Source organism: Ammospiza nelsoni, chromosome 16 (assembly GCF_027579445.1).
Source record: "Ammospiza nelsoni isolate bAmmNel1 chromosome 16, bAmmNel1.pri, whole genome shotgun sequence".
NCBI classification, from domain to species: domain Eukaryota; kingdom Metazoa; phylum Chordata; class Aves; order Passeriformes; family Passerellidae; genus Ammospiza; species Ammospiza nelsoni.
In genome coordinates this window covers 14851819-14868466 of record NC_080648.1, presented here as the reverse complement: position 1 = coordinate 14868466, position 16648 = coordinate 14851819, and the positions used below count along the sequence as shown (strand labels likewise).

The following is a 16648-nucleotide window of genomic DNA, read 5'->3' as shown; positions in this document are numbered from 1 at the left end:
GCAGCTGAAGCCTCCCTTGCTGATTCTGGTGTGTGAATGGTTCAGAGTGTGTGGAACACCAGTTTTGCCTTCATCCCCACCCTCTCTGTGACCTCCCTTGTTCTGCCTTCATCCCCACCCTCCTCTGCCGACCTCCCTTCCTGCATTTGTGCTCTGTGTGTACACAGAAACCTATTGCTGATAGAAAAGTCCTTTCATTTCCAGGATCTGCTGTAGGTCAACAGAGGTAAATAAAACCAATAGTGAAACAAAGCTTTGCTTCAGCAAACCCACATTTATAGGTAGAAAGGGTTCCTGTCATAAGGCAATATAAAGATATAAGATTTGCAGGAATTGAACATGTCTGAAAAATTGCCTTTTTTTCCCCCTCCATAAAATAAATTGCCTGTTACTACAGGAATTGCCCTTAGACTATCAGGCTGCAGCATTGCTAATACCTCATGACGCCTTCATTCAGTGCCTGATCCTATCTCTGAGCAACTGTTTTCTCCAGCAAAGAGAAATGTAATGCTCAAGTGCTTTGTGAGTCATTTGATTTTAATCAAGTCTGTTCATCCATCACAGTCCTGTGGGTCACTGGCTGGGAGAGACTGTGCCAGCCAAATCCCACGTCCTCCCCTTTATGACAGGGCACTTGATAATCAATCCAAATCACATGGCAGCAGGTTTTGAAGTAGGAAATGAAACTTGTGCTAATTTATCAGTGTTCCTGGAGCAACCTCTGCTGCTGTTATTTATTATGCAACCAAAAGGGACAAGACCCTGGGCAGGATAATGATGGTGGGATTTGGCCTCAGTGTAAATTTACTGGCTGATGCTGGTTAGGAGCTATTAATGCAATGTGTGAATAAGGGCTGGGTAGAAAACCAGTGTGATGGTGAAGAGGGACAAGTATTTGCTGTTTGCAGTGCTGGCTGGGGGAGTTCCTGTCCCCTCACAGGCTGCTCTGCCTGCTCACTCTGGTGCTTGGGGCTCTCCCCTTTGCTGGACCTTTTCCAACACCCTGAGATCTTGCTCGTAGCCAAGGAGGCCTAATTGTGATGTAGTTATTGGCAGTTAAACCGTGTCCAAAATAATTTTCAAGCTTTTTCAGATGAGTGTTGTTGACATCTGTGCTCACTGTGCACAAAGGGGTGTGAAGGAGGCAGCAAATTTTTATGGAAAAGATCTGGGGTTAAAATAATCCTTTTGGTCATGGTGCAGCTTCATGGATGGTGCAGGCAAAAGAAAAAGGCACTTCAGGCCACATCTTTACCTTGTCCTGTCAGCTTGATTTCCTAAATGGAAAGGCTGATGTGACCACATACATGTATGTTTATGTATTCCTTTTCATCCCCAAAGATAAATTTGAGCCTATGGGCCACTTCTGCCAGATTTGACAAGGGATGAGACCTCCAGGAGAAGCCATTCTAAGTCCTGGGAAGAGAGACATGATGAGCAAAATGTCCCCAAAAGGAGGGGACACTGCAGTGTGAGCTGGCTCTATCAGACACTGGGGAGGGAGAATGCCTGGGGGCCAACACTGAGGGGGGAGAAGCTTCAGTGAGATTTTGAAATCAGCCATGGAACCAAGTGTGTCACGTATTTCCTCATTCCTGGCACAGGGACTGCGGGGGGTGCAGGCTGTGGAATCACGAAGTCACAGGAGCTGAATTTGAAGGATTTAGCAAGGCTGGGTACAGCAATATGGGAGTAAAGAGCCAGGTAGGGTTGGCATGGAGCCTTCTGTGCTTAGTCAAGGGCAAGTTGAGACTGATAACAATAAAGCAGGGATGCAGCCAATGCCTCTTTTATTGCTTCATGTCCTAATTTTAATGGGAAGGCTGTAATTAAGGGAATTTAGCTCCAAGCTATGACCTCACGGGTTGATACTCACATCAGATGCTGCCTTAAAAATAACTCATCAGAAATCACGGAGTCTTCCATAGCAGCTCATCTTTTAGCAATGCAGTTCCTCCTGAAATACTGGTTTGCAGGCCAAAACCTTGACTGGAATCCGGGGGGCAGAACAAGGCAGCTTTGCATGCAAATAACCTCTCCAGCAACATCAAAAGGCTGTTCTTTCCTCTGCTCCTGTCTGCTCATCTCTTGTTCTGGAAAAAGTGATGGAAAACTACTGAGTACCAACTGTCCTCTGTTAAAAATAATGGTGGAAGTATCCTGCTAACAGGTGATGGAAACTTTTGCCCTTGGATGTCTGCTAGGCATGGTTTCTGTGGAAAGTTTCTGAACAGCTTTGTAATTTTTTGCTCTGGCTTTGTATCATTTTAGAGATCCAAGGAGCTGTTTGCTGCTTCAAAGAGAGGGTGAACCCTTCTTCTGGCAATGATTTGATAAGGTAGGGGTTAAGGGAATTGCCTGGTGTTGGATGATTGCAGCACTACATGAAAGGATGCCCGAAGTTTGAAAGATTGAACTTTGATGAGCAGACAGCTTTTAATTCAGCCTATCTCAAGGTAACCATGTCTGCAGTGGCTGAGGCTGACATTTGGTGCCACCAGATTTAGAGAACATCAACAGAGACAGCTCCCAAGCCTGCCACAGCCACGGTGGGCTCCAGCCCTTGCAGTTCTGCCCTCCCCATGCCAGTGCACATACCTGTGGCTCTGAGCTGAGTGCTCCAGGGTCATGGGGCCATAAAATACATCCCAGCTCCTTTCTCCCAGGGTTGCTAAACAATTTATCCAGGTCACTGTGGCCCCACAAAGCCACATGTTGGCAGAGCAGGAGCGGTGGGCTGGTGATGGACAGTGGTGGGTGAAGTGACACGCAATCAGCAGATCTTTGTTTGCAGACTTCTTATCTGGAGGCGTTTGCAGCAGAACTCTAAATCAAGCAAAGCCGCATGTGAAAGGCACTCCTGACTTGCAGAGGGGGTCACAGAAAGGGTAATTTTGTTAAGCTATTGAAATAAGAAAGCAATCATTAATGAGCAGTTCCCTCCATTGGGGAAGCAGACTTTTATCTGGAGATGTAAACATATTTAGGAGCATTAGGAAGAAGAAAGATGGGGGCCTGTATCTGATACTGCTCCCTTAGGGCTGGTTGCTCAAAATTCAGAGCCTTGGACCCTGATACTCAAAGCAGGAATTGCTGCTGGCTCCAGTGAGACCATGTGAGCTCTCAGCACTGGGTGAGAACTGGGGTGTCCATGACGCAGCAGCTAAAATTAGTTAAATAAAAAGAGAAAAAAAATAGATAAATCGTGATGGGAGAAAGGATAAAACCCAAACAACCTGCCCAGTATCAGTGGCTGATGCAGGAATAAAGTCCTGCTCTTCTCTCTGCCATTCCCTGTAGCAGAACCATGTTGAAATCAGTAAATATTGGGCAACTCTGAACAATCAAACAGTCCTGCCCAGCAGGGTATCACCCAGAGAGCTGCAGCACAGCCTCAGAGCTCATTGGAAAGATCAACAGAGCTGCCTGGTTATGGTGTAAAGTTCACCTCCCATTCTGTGAAGAATCATTGCATTTCTGCTCCTCTCAAGCTGGGAAGCTGCTCCCATGAGGAAACCTTGGGAAGAAGCTGTGAAAGGGAACACCAGTTAGAGTTTGGTGAGCACAGGAGTCCAACTCCCACAGACCCATGGCAGTTGTTTCTCCCTCATTCCTCAGCTCCCAGACCTTTTCCCTTGGTTCCCACTTCTGCACTCAACAACCATGGCTGCTCCTTGGGTGCCTTCAACACAAAACTAAGAATGGCTTCAAATGGAAATTTGGGAAAATAACAGCAAGGAGAATCTCCTGGAATAAAAAAAGGCCCCTGTAGAGTAGACAAGGCTGCAGTAATGAGAGGAAATGAGCTCCTCAGTTTAGCTTTGAGTAGAACCTGTCAAAATTTATTAAAAATGATTATACGATTTTCCCTTCCCTTCCCCTTTTATCCTAGAACAAGTTTTAAAATGAAAAATGTGTTGTGCAAGGAAGTTCTTCTCAAAAATAATTAACTTTTTTTATAGGAAAATATGTCCGTTTTGGTGCTGACCACAAAGCCTCATATTTTTTCCTTTGATTTTTAGAAAAACTTAACATTTTTATCAAATTGGCTTTTCTTTTGTGCAAGGTACAACTGAAAGCTCTCCCCAGAGAACAGTTATCACAATGATGATGATAACACCATAAGGTAAATTCTGCCCATTTCATGAATGAGCCCAATTTTTATTTCTCTTCATCACAAAAGTCATCCCACATTTGTTGTACACATTGTTGGTTGCTGTGTTACGGGACATATCACCAGGTATCAGATGCTTTATTCTTGCAGAAGCACTTCTAATGGAGATGGAAGCTTCTGTTGGCTGAATTTTAGAACAACAGCAAAAAATAATAATACAAAACAAAAATATCATCTTCAGCTGCATAGCAAATATGGATCAAAAATTTAACACTGTATCAGATCACAAGCGTAAATATACCTCACCATAAATAAAATTCATTGTACAAAATAACTCAAGCAGCTTTTCATACAAATATGGTACATTTGACAACAGTTTTTGAGAATATTTTCTTGGTTTTTTACACCTTTGATTCTTTTCTCTTTTGTTCTCCAATACACATGAACCTACTGGACTGGAGTAATGCAGGAGGAAAAGGACTAATGTGGTTCAGTGCTACTAAGTGCTGTCAGAATTTAAAAGGAAAACCACTGAAGTGCTGAATTTCATCTAGTTTGCTTCCCCATTCTATTCTAGCATTGCAAGTCAAGTGTAGCATCATCCCAGAAAAGCATGTGCACTGCCAACAGTCACATTTTATAACGGCAAAGCCAGAGGGGACATTAAAATAACCCAGTCTGACTTCATGCATGACACAGGCCATCCCTTCTCCTCCCTGTAATTCCTGTTTGGAGCCAACAGCTTGACTTTGGAGTAGACATTCCAGGTGGTGGCTGGTGAGTGCTGGGCAGTTGCAGACTACTTTAGTATAAGCAGGAAAATATAGGTAAAAAAAGCAATTCCATTGTCAGTGAGCTTGGGAGGATTCAGACAGGGGTCAACATTTCCCTAAGAAAACATTAGAAGTCTGCAGATTATAAAAGACTGGAAAACACAGGACTGAAGCACAACTGCAAAGAAGACTCCCAAACTTGGCAGAAAGTCTGCAAGTGTGGGGAATATCCCTGAACCTCTGGAAATCTGTTACTATTTAGCCCTACTCTTACAAATTTGCTCCCTATTTCCATTAACAATTATGACATTTAAAAAAGCATGGGAGAAAAAAACCTCCATTTTCATGGAGCTGTTTAAAGACCTTAATCTTGGACCTTTCTCACATACAGACAAAGAGGGTGAGAAAACTGAAGCTAAGGAGTATCTGAATCCTTGAGATAATCAAAGGACAGTAACATCAAATCTCAGAAATTAAGACTGTGATTATTACTAGCTGATATCTCATACTACTTGAGCAACAAGGCAAAAGATCTGCACACACTCTACAGTCAAAACACTTTACATTTTGTTCATGCACTTTGACATTTTGCTCAAAACATTTAATCCCTTGGAATCTGGAGGGATCTGACATTTTTGCTAGCAAATCTGAGGGCAACAAATAGATTTCAACTACCTGTTCTTTCAAGTACAGCCTGTATAAGTACAACAGCTTTCCAGTGCAACTGTGTTTTGCAGGGTTGCAGGGAATTATGGCAAAACTACAGGAAAAGAATGCAAACAGATTTACAGATTATTAGGTGAAATATCTTATGACTCACTCCAGACCTAAACTGATGAAAAGAGGGATTTAAATTCACCTTACTACATCCCATTTTTGTCTAGGCAGCTGAGACTGGGCCATTTGGTACAGTTCATTCTTTTGTAGCAACTTCTGGTACATGCTGGTTTCCAAGAAGACTCCAGCATTCCATAGCTTGTCAGATGTAATAGGACACTTAATTTGTGCTGTGCCTAGAGGTGGCTCTGAAAGCCAGACAGGGACTTGTGCCAACTTTTCAGCAAGACTTTCATACCAAAATAACAAGCCCTTGCTATTTAGGTCAGGAAAAATAGGATCTTGGTCGGATCTATCTTCCTCGCATCTTGTTTTCCACAAAAAATAAAGTTCTTGATTCTTCTCTTCCTTTTAAAAATATATAAGTCTAGATTCCCTCACTCCAGTAGTGTAGAAGTGTTGGATCATGATGGAATGTCAGAACTGACATCCTTAGAGGAAGAGTTAAGTAGAGAGAAAGCCCCAGAAGCTCTTCTGCTGCTCTTCCTCATGACACAGAGGAAAGAACTCACCTTGCTGGGCTGGCTCCTTCCCTGCCACTCCAAGATTTCAGCCAGACTTCCTGAGATTTGATTTTACTTTCAGGTTACTGTGCTGCACAATTTCCTCCCTGCAGCTGAAAAGGTCTGTCTCAGTAACAAAAAGAAACTCAAGGTGTGAAAATGCCCAGCACTTGTCACGTGTGGGGTATTGACTATTAGATTATCAAGGGAGTAGGTGATGAGAGTCTGGGAGCACAAACTCACACACCAAGATCCCCTCTTGCCAGCAGTATTTTGCTGGCTGTTGTTTCTGAGGACAAAAACTCCAGCTCAGATATTTCTACTAATTAATTATATGCTCCCTCTGAGAGAATAAATGCCCAGGCTCTGCCTTTTTAACATCTGTGACAGCATGCAGTTTACAAGGCATGATGAAATGCATGGAACAAATATGTATTATCACATCTGGATACAGCAATTTTTTTGCTGTGGCCAGGCTAGAGCTGAGGAAACACTGCCAGTTGTGAGGCTGGCATCATTTTCTCTTGGAGCACATGGTTTGATCTCCTTTCACAGGCTTTTGTATCACTCCAATGACTCTGCTGAGGGTTAGAAGCAGGTTAGACCAGGAGTTATGAAATCCTCCTTGAAGTTCCACCTGAATCTCTTCTCAATATCCAGGGATCTTAGATTAGCTGAGTGGGAAAAGGCAACAGACTCCAGTGTTCTCTCTGAACTGTGAAAATTCTGGGTATTTTTTAAAGCTTATCCTATATTTTATCTTTCCTAAACAATCACATGATTTCTGAGTGATGGGAAATTTCCTAAGCCCTGCTGGTAGTCACCATTCTCTGGAGAAAGGTATTTGTTTGCTGTGCCACTAGGAATTTGTCTAAACCAAGGGAAAATAGCATCCCAGAACACACATATTACACACCCTGCTCTCACCCTTGGCTGAAGAACAAAGATCCCATATGTTCAAGGTAACTACACCTGCATCCTGTCAGCACCAGTGATTGTTTCCACCCAAATTAATATGTTTGAGAGCACATTCACATGAATGCAGCCTCTTCTGTAGTCCACAGGAAATCTGGTTTATTGGAAGATAAACCAGACATATGAAAATGTGTCTTCAGGGGAGAACCTCTGCATAAAATAAGTGGACGTCCCATAGCATGGAAAAAGCCAGGCTGTTTTCTGTTTCCCCAGCTCTCTGAAGTGCTGAGGAGTTATCTGGTGACTGCCTCATTGCTATCCTCAAGCCCACATGCCAAAGCTCATGAAAACAACTGCTGGAAAGGCCAAGGACAAGCAGAGAGCACAAAGCTGGATGAGACATCCATCCACAGCCAGCCTGGCGGGGCTCCTCTGCACCCAGCACTTGCTCCTCAGGGCACTGCCATGGGTGACATCCTGCCTTCATCCCTTCTTCCCCTCAAAGAGTGGATCAGGGACTTGTCTTCAGCCCCTCCTGCTCCTTGGCTGGTGGCACATGTCACAGGGGTGTTGATTTGTCCCACTGTTTCTGCAGTGGGAGCGGGTTCCTGGTGCTGTGGGAGCGTGGAGCTCTCCCACCTGAGGCTGCAGTATGGCTTCAGAGAGATGTGTGGACTGGGTGAATCACAGGGAAAACTGGACCACTTCATGGAAGAAAAGCACATTTTGCCCACCCACCCCCACCCCCCCTCAAGTCCGAAAGCTACGAGTAAAACCGATCACAGGGATGGTACAGAGGAACATGCACTCCAGCGGGGCGAGGGGACGGTGTGTCCTCGAGTGGAGAGGCAGACCCAGCCTCACTCCCTTGGCAGGCCTCACACCACCGAGTTTACCCCTCCCAGCTGGTTTGGGTTCAGTCCCTGCTCCCTTCCCACCCCGTGCAGGGTCCGTGTCCACACTAGCAGGTGGTGGCCAGCGACTGGTGGATGGGGGGCTGGAAGCAGCGCACGTGCTCCACCGTGGAACTGTCTGTTTCCACCGACTTCATGTACTTGTTCAGGATGGCAAAGATCTCGTTGTTCAGGATCTGATACTTCCTGATCCTGTCGGCCATCTTCTTCAAGGGCTGGAGGGGTGGTGAGGGAGAGAAACAGCACATGAAGGGTCTTATGTCATCTGACCAGCTAGGAAGTAGCAGCACCTGTGCCCTGCTGCTGGAAAGCTCTGCTAAGGCAAAGCAGCTCTAACACATGTTCCTGTTCCACTTAGCACCTCACAGGGACCCGGTGACTCGCTTCATTATTGGGTTTGATGACTCAAGACAGAGCATTAACAGGATCACTGAGCGGTCCTCAGTTAACCACTCCAAAGTCTAGGCTCCCAGCTGCTTATTGATAAAGCCAGCGAGATCACAGGATGGTTGCTGGGAATACCAGCTCCTGATGTCCAGCTTCCCAACCCCAGGAAGAAGGGAAAAGCTTTGGGAGAAAAAAGATTTGATTTTCAAGCCAATTAAAATCTTGGCCTCTCTGCTGAGACTGCAGATGGAAACCTTGCAGCAAGGGCAGCCAGTAGGAATAAGATTAACACCAGGCTTTGTTGTAATTGATGAGTTTGGACAAAGCAGGATACAAAATAGAAAGAAGTGTGCTGGCTTGGCTCCTTTGGGACCTCACCCTTCAACTTACCACGTTTTTTATGATTTCATCTTTCCCATCCTGCCTCTGCACCTTCAGCAGGTGGTAGCAGAAGTCGAAGAGGTCAAAGCGCCGCTGCTGTCCAAGGAGAACAATGATAGAGCAACCTGCCCAGTTCAGACCATCTCCAAAGCACTGCCTGGAGGGAGGAGCAGGGTGATGGGTGGGGAGACATGACAGGATAAGAGTTAGGCAAGAGAAGTACCACGGCACCAGGAACTTTCTTGGGTGAATTCCTAGGGAAACCGGGTTCAGTCCTGAGTATACACCTAGAGAAAATGAACCCAGAAGGAGAGAATACAGGATTATACCCAGGCCAGGCTGTGTAGGATGAACCACGGGGTAAGATGGGTGAGGACATAGTACTCATAGATGGGTTGTTGGCCCATCTACCCATCTCCTGCCTTCAAGCATGTCCCTTTACCTTGCTCTTTCCTCCAGCTGTTCCAACACAAAGATGAGCAAACCAAGGACCCACATTGCCCTTCTACCTCCACAGAGGCTCTCTCTGCAGCTGAGGGCACCGGGGGGCCTGGCTGGGGACACTCACTCTGCCGTGAACTCGTTGGTGCCCACGGGGATGCAGTACACGAACTGCATGGCGCTCCAGAGCCGGTGGAACTCCACGCACTCGTCCACGTGCATGACGCCGTTGGTGGGCGGCGGCCCGCGCCAGATGGGGTCCTGCAGGTAGCTGCGGATGCGCGTCAGGATCACCTCGAACATGGAGAGCCCGCAGCACAGCCGCTCCTTGGTCAGCAGGTCCCCCTCCCGGGCGATGGCTATTTGCTGAGGGACAGCCACAGGGACACAAGTGAGGATGTGACCCACGCCCGCCGGGTTTAACGCTGCCTGGTCAGTCCCTGGAGGTCCAACCTTACCTCTGATGGCTGCTCCCATGGCACTGCCCACCCCAACCTTACCTCTGATTGCTGCTCCCATGGCACTTCCCACCAGGGAGGGATGCCTCATCCCTCACACAGGAGGATTAATGTGGTGCTCTGTCACAGACATGTTTTATGAAAAATGCTTTCCTTAGGATTTTTTTCTCCTAAGAAGCTGAGAGGCCTCAGGAACAAAATATAAACAATGGCTATCTGCTGCTGTGGAATGCAACAGGTGCATCTGTTATTGGTCTCATAGAGTTGTTTCTAATTAACGGCCAATCACAGTCCAGCTGTCTCAGACTGTCTCAGTCAGTCACAAGCCTTTGTTATCATTCTTTTTCTAGTCTTAGCTAGCCTTCTGATGAAATCCTTTCTTCTATTCTTTTAGCATAATTTTAATATAATATATATCATAAAATGATAAATCAAGCCTTCTGAAATATGGAGTCAACATTCTCATTTCTTCCCTCATCCTGGGACCCCTGCAAACACCACCTCAGTGCTCTGCTCTATTTCACTGACCTCAGAATCTTTTGGAGTAACTATGTACGTCAGAACACCAGAGCTGAAGGCAAAGCTCTGACCAGAAATACTGATCCTTAATTCTGCTAGCGTGCTGCTCTGCCCTGTTAGTGCTACTCAGCGCTTCGTTTCAAGATTTCCATTTCATGATTCATTTTATGGGTTTCGTCTCATGATTTCTGCAGGTTATGAAGATAAAACAGGAGAGAACAGGGACATTTTGCTTCCCAGGGCATTGCCATCATCTCTTCAAAATGCAGATATAGCGTATGGCTTTCTTGATTTCTTTTGTAGTTAGGGTTAAAAAGCTCTGAGGAAGATGAGAAGCCACTGCAAACTTGATACTGAAAAACTTGTGGTTTATAAAAAAGCCAAATAATTTTTTCCCAGATGTGGAAGCTTTACACACGTGGATAATTTTCACACGCGTGGATAATTTCTGTGACATCCCCTCGCAGATTTAGATATACAAATTTGGAATGGCTCCACTGGATTAAGTTATTTTGGCTTTTACACTAGAGGCAAGTTAAAAGAGAATTAACTTCATTTCAGCCCCACTGCTCCCCAAGAGGACAAAACAATAATAAAAAAAGAAAAACGGGGGGGTTTAAAACAAGCAAGCAGGGCCTTCCCCCAGCTCACTGAGAGGTGCAAGAAGCATGGGGGTCTCCCATTGCCCTGGTATCCTCTCAGCTGCCCCATTTCCTGCTGTTCCAGTGGCAGGACTGACTTCTCTTTGCAGTGCAGCCAAAACTAACCCATGAAATGGGAGCTGGGTGCTGTCAGAGCCGTGCCCATGGCTGTGGGAGGCTCTGGCTCTGCCGTGCTCACCTTGGCAGAGGAGTGGCTGCACAGGCAGAGCCCTTCATCCCTCCCACATTCTAGAACAGGCACACAGAACAAGTGTGACATTGACTGAGACCCTGCCTATCCCAGAGGACTTCCTGGAGCTTTAAGCAGTTTTTAAGCATTTTCTCCATTTCCAGCTGTCCCTGCAATGCCTATAAAAATGTTATCCCAATCAGCCATGATGGGGACTCAGAGCAGCTGGGACAAAGGGCAGGCACAGGTCCTGGCCAGATATTAAGAACATGAATCATGCTTGGTTTACTTGGGTCATCTTCATTCCACTCTGAAAAATGCATGAATGTGCCTGCACATCCCCATTCCTGATTATCAATTTATGCTGGCAGTAACCTCAAGCATTTTTAGTTTGGATGCTCTTGAAATTAGAAGCGTTTCAATTCTTGCTTGTGCCACAATTTCAAGGATGTTCTGGGGACCCCAGCTCAATTAGTGTTCAACTAATAGCAAATATCAAGGGAAAGCTGTCATCATAGAGGCCACATTTGGTCTGGGATCTCTTGATCTGTTAAAAGCAGGGATGGCATCACTGATTGCACAGCACACACCTGCCTGTGTTTGCTTGGCAAGTAAAGCAAAGATTTATTTCACCCAGCTTTTTAGCTAAAGGCTGTACAGTGTCCCTCTCCTCACCTGCTCCCAGCTCTTATGGGCACAGGTCTGCACACACTGGTCTATCATGGCAAAATGAGGGCACAGCAGAAACAGAGCCATTTCAAATGTAAATCAGGTGTTAGCAATACTGTTTGCTAAAACATAGTGATAAAAGGGACAATTTTGAGACCAAACTTCTCCAGTGATCTTAGTACACGATTTCTGAAGAGATCTCAATTTAGAAAGGGATGCATCTGCTTTCAGTGTAGGTAGTGCCACTCAGTTATGCACATTCACAGACGGAATTTGGTTCTAAGACTCATCACAGTCTTTGATACAGGACTACCATCCTAGGGGAGACATCTTAACTCAGGCAAAGCAGCTGGAGAGCTGTTGGTGCTGTGTTCAGAGCTGCCTCACAGTCTGGGGTCCCAGTGATTTCTAAGATCAGGAGAGGAAGGATGCTCTCAAGGTAAATTGATACAGGATGCCACTGTGCTGACTCAATTATCCCTTCTGTCTTCAGAAACAAATGCTCTGATTATTTCCAGGGAAAAAACCAGACTGACCAAGCACTTTTGAAAACCTCTTACTAAATACCTTTATGGTCAGCATTAAAAGGGAGAGCATTCCTTTAATGAACCACTTTGACCCCTCTGGTTCTTTATAAATGGTCCATCAAACAGCTGCTTCTGGATTTCCAATGCAAAGTAATTATTTACAACAATCATTGGCAGTTTTCCTGCCATTGCACAAATCCAGTTTTGATTTTCCAGTTTTTGAACCTCTTTTACAGCCTGTTTACCGGTGAACTTGCCAGAACCCTACCCAAAACCTGCAAAAACCCATAGATCCCCACTATAATAACATGCATGGGGCCACCTTTTGGGAGAGGCTTCGAGCAGGCAATGTCAGCTTAGATTCTGGACAATTGTTACAAGGCATTTATGCATTCTATAGGAAAAAATCCTGTATGGCCTGTGTCCAAAACTGCATTTCCAAAATGCATGTCCAAAACTGCATAAAAGGAGCAAGCTTAGAAGCTATGGAGGCACCTATAGAAAGCAAATTTTGTGTTCATTTACATTTGAGCTAAAAAAAAAAAAAATCTGGTACCCAACTGTACCTGTGTGATGAATATGGGAACAGTTTACAGAAAAATAACTTCTTAGTGGGACATGAAATATCTTTTGTTTTCATCACCATTATAACTACAGCAGAGATAAGCAACGAGTGGACTCTAATAGCAGAATTCAATGATGATTTTGCATGGAAAGAAGGAGAGATAGAAAGACCAACACAAAGACACGAAAACACAGAGGTGAATTGTTTTTCTTGAGTGTCTCCTTTAAAAGGAAGTGTCTACAGAGTAAGATAAAGTCCTCAGTTATCCAGCCAATTTCTCTATTTCAGATGATTTCCAATGATGCAAAGTTCAAAATGTCCTTCATCCATGAGAAAAAAATACAGGAAAAAATACCAACCACTTTCTGCCTGCCATAAATCTGTCACCTCCTACACCAGCTGAGTGTTCTCTCCATTCCCTCATCAGTACATTACAGGAAAAGGGTGTTGATTCATTTGATACTTGAAAGATTTTTATCCCATCAACCCCAAGTAAATGGGCACTTGAAGTTTGATAATTTCTATCAATGGAGCTCAAATTTTGCCCATTGCACTGATCAGTCTAGGAAGATATTTTAAACAGTACTGAGTTTCTGCACAAGAGATCTTTCCCAAGCTGAGACCCACATCAAGAAGATTCTTAAATGGAGCCGTAAATTTTAAGCATGTGCTGAAGCTCTAAGCATGTGCTAGGAGGGAAACCATTCTCAGATGAATTCCTTGACAGGGATGAGCTTAAATGGACCCCACTGCAGTCCTAAAACGGGATCCCCAAAAGTGATGGCAATTGATTGTTAGGACAGCTCTGCAAAGATTCTCCTCAAACCACTCCAGCAATTCTCCATCTTTTTAAAGTGTAGACGAAGAGGTTTTTGGAGTTGTTCTGATTCAGAACTGGCTACTAGCACACTTGCCTTATAGCTCCCTGCCAGCTCTCCTGACTGGAGGCAGCAACACACAAATTGTGTGTGGTCCCTCACGAATTTCCCTTTAGAGTGTTTGCTTGGGCAAGGATTCCGATTTGCTTGTCCAATTGATGTTTTGTGGGAAGAAACAATCAATCAATAAAAAAAAAAGGATCACTTTTCCCAAGGCCAAGCAGGCCACGTGGGGACTGCTACGAGTTTCCAACAGCCATCCCTTCCAATGCAATCCTTACCTGCGGAGTGCCCAGCCTCTCTATTAGGGGAACCAGGTGGAGTGGGGCATACTTGGCTTCGAGACGCTTCATGCGCACCTCCAAGCGTTCTCCTTCTGTCAAGCGAGCAGCAAACAGTGAAATGAGAGGAGGAAGTGGAGACCCGCCAGAGTTTGCTCAGAGCTGCCCCCCACAACCATCCGAGGAGACTGTGGGATCAGGGAGCCAAACCACAGCAATGAGGGGCCAGTGATGCACGGGAGGGAGGGATGGGCAGTGCAGTCTCAGCAGCAGCTTTATCACACATGTCCAAAGCACGGCCCTGCTCCCGAGCACTCCTGTTGAGATGGACATTTCATGCTGCCACTCTCCAAAGAGGCTGTGAAATGGCTTCCAAACCTCAAGGGAACCCCCGAGCTGACTGACGTTTCAGGTTGTAACTATGCTACAGGTGATGCACCCCTGGCTTTTGTTTGCACCTGATGTTTGGCTGTATCCACTGATCTGTTTGGAGGGGGAAGCAGGGTCAGAGCTAATCCTCAGCAGAGATGGGAGAGAAAACAGTCTCTGGGCAGACACCTCTGAGTCTGCCCACTGCTTCCCTCTCAGCTTCTTACCTTTGATGTAGACCCTGGGCAAAATATTTTGGAAGGGAGCAGCATGCAGCAAATCACAAACTTCTTCCTGGGACTGAGGCAGGAAGAAAGAAAGATAAAGTAAGTTATAAAATACCTATGGGGGAGAGTGAATGGCTCAGGGGCCTGGGCAACACTACAACAGCTTACACCTACAGCACCTACTCAGATCCAACCCAGCTCAGTAGTAACTCCAGTGTTTGAACTGAAATGATCTAAAACTGGATGTAGCACTTCAGCTTCAGTCAGGAAGTTTCCCTAACTCAAGTTAAGTTACTTCCTGCCTGTATAAGGTTAGACCTTTACACTGATTTTCTGTCCTACTAATTAGCCCTGAAAGTAAGAGGGGATAAAGAATATGGAAGTTTCCATTTCATCTTGCCCTGAATGAATTCCTGCAGCCTGTTCTTTAAGAGAGTGCCCAGGTGGAAATTACCCTTTAGCTTACTTATTTTAGGAAGTGTACATGAAAAATATACTGCCATGTGGCTCTTCTGCAAATAGGCACATCATAACTGCTCTGAAATGATTTGGTTGTTGGTGTGGTGTTCTCAGCCAGGGCTACCAGAATCCCAGTGGTGCAGGCACCAAGAAGTATAAAACAGAAGTCCAGAGAGGAATAACACCATGAGATGCCACCTTAGGGGATGCATGCCAATGCACTTGAGAAAAAAATAATCCCAAACACAGATGCACAAGGAGGAGAAACCTAGAAAAAGGCAGGTGGAGACTGAGGAGCGATGGCCGACAGTACATTGTACACGAGTCTGCAATGGGAAACAGCAGCGAGGAAACCAAAGCTGTTCAACACAGAGGCATCGTGTCACGACAAGGCACCAGCCTGCTCCTGCCAAAGCCTGCTCCCAGGCCATGCTTTCAGTTCTGAGCTCACTGGAGAGATGGGGACACACTCGGAAGCAGATCATGAGAGCGCAGCAGGAGGAACCCGGGCCCGCATGGAATGGCTGGGCTGGGCCTGTTGGGATGCAGGGGTGCACAGCACCCTCCCAGCCAGCAGGACAGAGGAGCATGGAGCTGCAGGAGGCTGCACTGGCGCATGGATGCTGGGATGAGAGCAAGTTTGTGGGAGTGCAGTTTGTGACACAGTGCTGGAGGGACAGGAACAGTCTGGGGCCCCTCCACGGGCACAGAGGTGCTGATGCTAACGGAGTGGGCCTGCCACCTTGGCCATTTTGTTTGCAAAACACTGTTTCATTCCTAGGTGAATGTTCTTCCACAGTTGTTTTCCTCTAATACAGTGAGCATTTTCAGCCATTTGCAGCCTGCATTCACCTCATATCTGTCCCAAAATGAGTTGTGTTATTAACAGACCTCTTCCCCAAGGCCCATTAACCGAGAGCACAAACTCTGCTTAGAAATTTAATCCCAAGCAACCTCTCATTCCTCAAACTTAAACAATAAAAAGGGGGTAAAATGCAGCAGACTGGACATCTGCATCAGAGCCATTTTTGCCAGCAAATACCAGCAGCCTTAGATCACTCAGACAGCTCTGAAGGTAATTGCAGTATAAAAGCAATTCCTCCTGCTGCACAAGAGCTCCATTAGAGGGAAAATCTTGTTCTGTGACGGCTCTGTGCATCTGACATCCTCCAGCAAGTGGGAACCAGTGCCCACTGCATGCAAAATGGCTTTGTATTCCAAGCCTGTTACTGCAAGAAAAAACAGAGGATCCAAGAGGGAGAGACTTTGTCTGGCATAGAAAGTAGCAGATGTGGACTTTGGTGGGCAGCCTTCCTTAAAGGAACCCCAAATTCCCATCATCTTTATTTTCTGCTATTCTAAAATGCCAGTACACTGCTGATGTACAGTTCTTGGGACTGAAGGAACATTTCTGCATTGAAATGAAGGATTTCTAAAGAAACCACCATGTCCCTTGAGCATTCCATTAAAGATGTGACAGGAAAGGCAAATGCAGTACATCCAGCAGAAAACCCAACACTGGGAACAGCAGGAAGCACTGACAAAGCCACAAAGAGAACAGAAACTGCCAGAGTAAAGTTGGCAACTCTGGTCATTCTAT

At 45.6% G+C, this 16648-nt stretch overlaps 1 protein-coding gene across 4 annotated transcripts in view; it reads right to left on the bottom strand.

The window, feature by feature from the left end:
- Positions 1 to 4127: 4127 nt before the first annotated feature.
- The window catches only part of CYFIP2 (cytoplasmic FMR1 interacting protein 2), a 49853-nt gene continuing 37332 nt past the window's right edge, over positions 4128 to 16648 (bottom strand). For 3 of the 4 annotated variants that reach the window (XM_059483340.1, XM_059483342.1, XM_059483341.1), the window contains exons 27-31: positions 14590 to 14662; positions 13994 to 14088; positions 9393 to 9631; positions 8834 to 8981; positions 4128 to 8271 (exon numbers count right to left, since the gene is read on the bottom strand). In XM_059483340.1, coding sequence (XP_059339323.1) covers positions 8104 to 8271; positions 8834 to 8981; positions 9393 to 9631; positions 13994 to 14088; positions 14590 to 14662 — 723 coding nt within the window. In that variant the 3' untranslated portion in view covers positions 4128 to 8103. The remainder of the gene's footprint in view (positions 8272 to 8833; positions 8982 to 9392; positions 9632 to 13993; positions 14089 to 14589; positions 14663 to 16648) is intronic. The other variant, XM_059483343.1, reaches the window with a different exon arrangement.